The sequence below is a fragment of the Bidens hawaiensis genome, unplaced genomic scaffold (assembly GCF_021521415.1).
Source record: "Bidens hawaiensis isolate Kalapana, Puna unplaced genomic scaffold, B.hawaiensis_p1.1 tig00077115_1, whole genome shotgun sequence".
In the NCBI taxonomy this organism is placed as follows: domain Eukaryota; kingdom Viridiplantae; phylum Streptophyta; class Magnoliopsida; order Asterales; family Asteraceae; genus Bidens; species Bidens hawaiensis.
The window spans coordinates 3,888-6,037 of NW_027503291.1; the positions used below are offsets into that span (position 1 = coordinate 3,888).

Genomic DNA, 2,150 nt, shown 5'->3' on the forward strand with positions numbered 1-2,150 from the left:
AGACTTTAGCATGCTCAAGGTCAATTTATACATATTGTTCTAGACAAACAAACTAGAAGAAATAAAAATGAATATCGAATATCTTTTTTTTTTCAAGAATTAGCTAATCCATTACCTTTTCATTGTTTTATTATCTCAAAAATCTCGATGTAACTTTCAATTTTACAAGTTCAATAACAACTTATCATCAATTATGTGACATGATATCACTCAAAACATAAATCCAGACATCAAGTTAAAACGCATTTAAGCATCGAGAAAAACCTACCTGATGAAAATAACTTGGACCTGTCATAGAGTTCATCTTACATTCATACATAGAGATAAGCTCGGGATAGTACCACTCCCGAAAATCCCGATTCCGAAAATGCGAAACATTTGGTACCGGTACCGTTATTTCGTGCAAAATTTAAAAAATACCAGTAACGTATCGATATAAAAAACTAAAAACTTGATACCAATAATACCAAATCAGTATTAAATTCAGTACCGGTACCGAAAATGATATTCATACACGCCAACGGAGACAAACGGCATTTTATCCAAATGATGATTATAATATACAATTAGTAATTATTATATTATACTTATACTGGCAGATTCAAATTTTAAAAAAGCTATGGATTCCAAATTGAAATTTGAAGTAAAAAAAAAAGTTAAGAATACAATAAATAAATAAGAAAAATGGCGTTTTGTATAATAATGTATGTATACTTTTGAGGTGTTCTAAATCACTTGAAAAGCACTTGTTTCTCATTCAATGCTTTACCAAACGTACCACCATAATAATATTTACCATCGCTCCTCCATTTTCATCATTCTCTTTCTTCCTTTTCCTTGCGTTAATTCACCATGGAATGCGTTCAAGGCGCCTTGAAAAACAGTTTTAACGCCGTTAAACCAAACCCTAACCACCCACACGGCGACTTCTCGGCGGTTGTTGGCGACGACTTCTTCGTTGACGGCCTTCTTGATTTCTCCGACGACGGTGGTTTCGAGGAACAAGACGATGAAACCCATGTCGTTGTTGACGTTAATAATGACAAAAGCGTTAAGCTTTCGCCGGTTAAAACCGAAACTAACGACACCTCCGTCGGGTTTTCTCTGCCGGAGAACGACCTTTGCCTTCCGGTAAGGTCTTTTACAGACAAATAATTTCGATTTTTTTTTTATAATTTTCCGAACAAAAATAAATATTATTTTGTGGTAGGCTGATGACGTTGCAGACCTTGAATGGGTTTCTCATTTCGTCGACGACTCATTCTCCGGCGGGTACTCTTTAACATGCCCTGCCGGAAAGTTGCCGGAGAAAAAAACTGAACCGGAAAGCCACGTAACAGTAAACCCTAAACCCACGTTAACCACACCGGTTCACACCAAAGCAAGAAGCAAACGCTCACGAACCGTCGGCCGGGTCTGGTCGTTGGTGTCGTCGCCGGCGACAGACTCATCGGCGTCAAGTTCTTCCTCGTCCTCGTACACTTCAAACACATGGCTAATGTTATTCCCGGAGTCCATCCAAACCGCCGAGTCAATTTTCGGAAAACCGCCGGTTAAAAAACCGAAAAAAAGAAACGTAGCCGTCGGCGCAGCTGAGCCGGCTCAGCCACGCCGGTGCAGTCACTGTTTGGTTCAAAAGACACCGCAGTGGCGAGCCGGTCCGCTCGGAGCCAAGACTTTGTGTAACGCTTGTGGAGTCCGGTACAAGTCGGGCCGGCTTTTACCCGAATATAGACCGGCTTGTAGCCCGACGTTTTCTAGTGAAGTTCATTCCAACAACCACCGGAAAGTTTTGGAAATGCGGCAGAAAAAGGTGGCCGGCGGTGGCGGTTTAACTTTTCCGTTGAGGAGTTTTTGAAGAAATTATTAGGTAGGAAACTAGTAGAATTTAGTTATTTAGGATTTGTAGGAACCCGGTTTAATAAGTTAGTTATCCGGTTCAGAACGGTAGGTTTATTTATGATAACTGATTATTATGAGACTTTCTTGTAGCTTTTTATTTTTGAAGTATTTATTTATATTTTTGTATGCTAAAAGTGTAAGGGTACAAGTTGATGTTGTGGTAAAGTTGAAGGACTAGTTAGGAAAGTTTAATAAAACCCGTGAGGCCGTTGAAAAGTGGGAAACTTATGAATTTGATAACGTTAGTG

General features: G+C 39.3%; 1 protein-coding gene across 1 annotated transcript; it reads left to right on the forward strand.

The window, feature by feature from the left end:
• Positions 1-852: 852 nt before the first annotated feature.
• LOC143606777 (GATA transcription factor 5-like) lies at positions 853-1,873 on the forward strand. The gene is made up of 2 exons (XM_077082431.1): positions 853-1,131; positions 1,211-1,873. Exons 1-2 carry the CDS (start codon positions 853-855, stop codon positions 1,856-1,858), a joined length of 927 nt encoding a protein of 308 aa, XP_076938546.1. The 3' UTR covers positions 1,859-1,873.
• Positions 1,874-2,150: the final 277 nt, after the last annotated feature.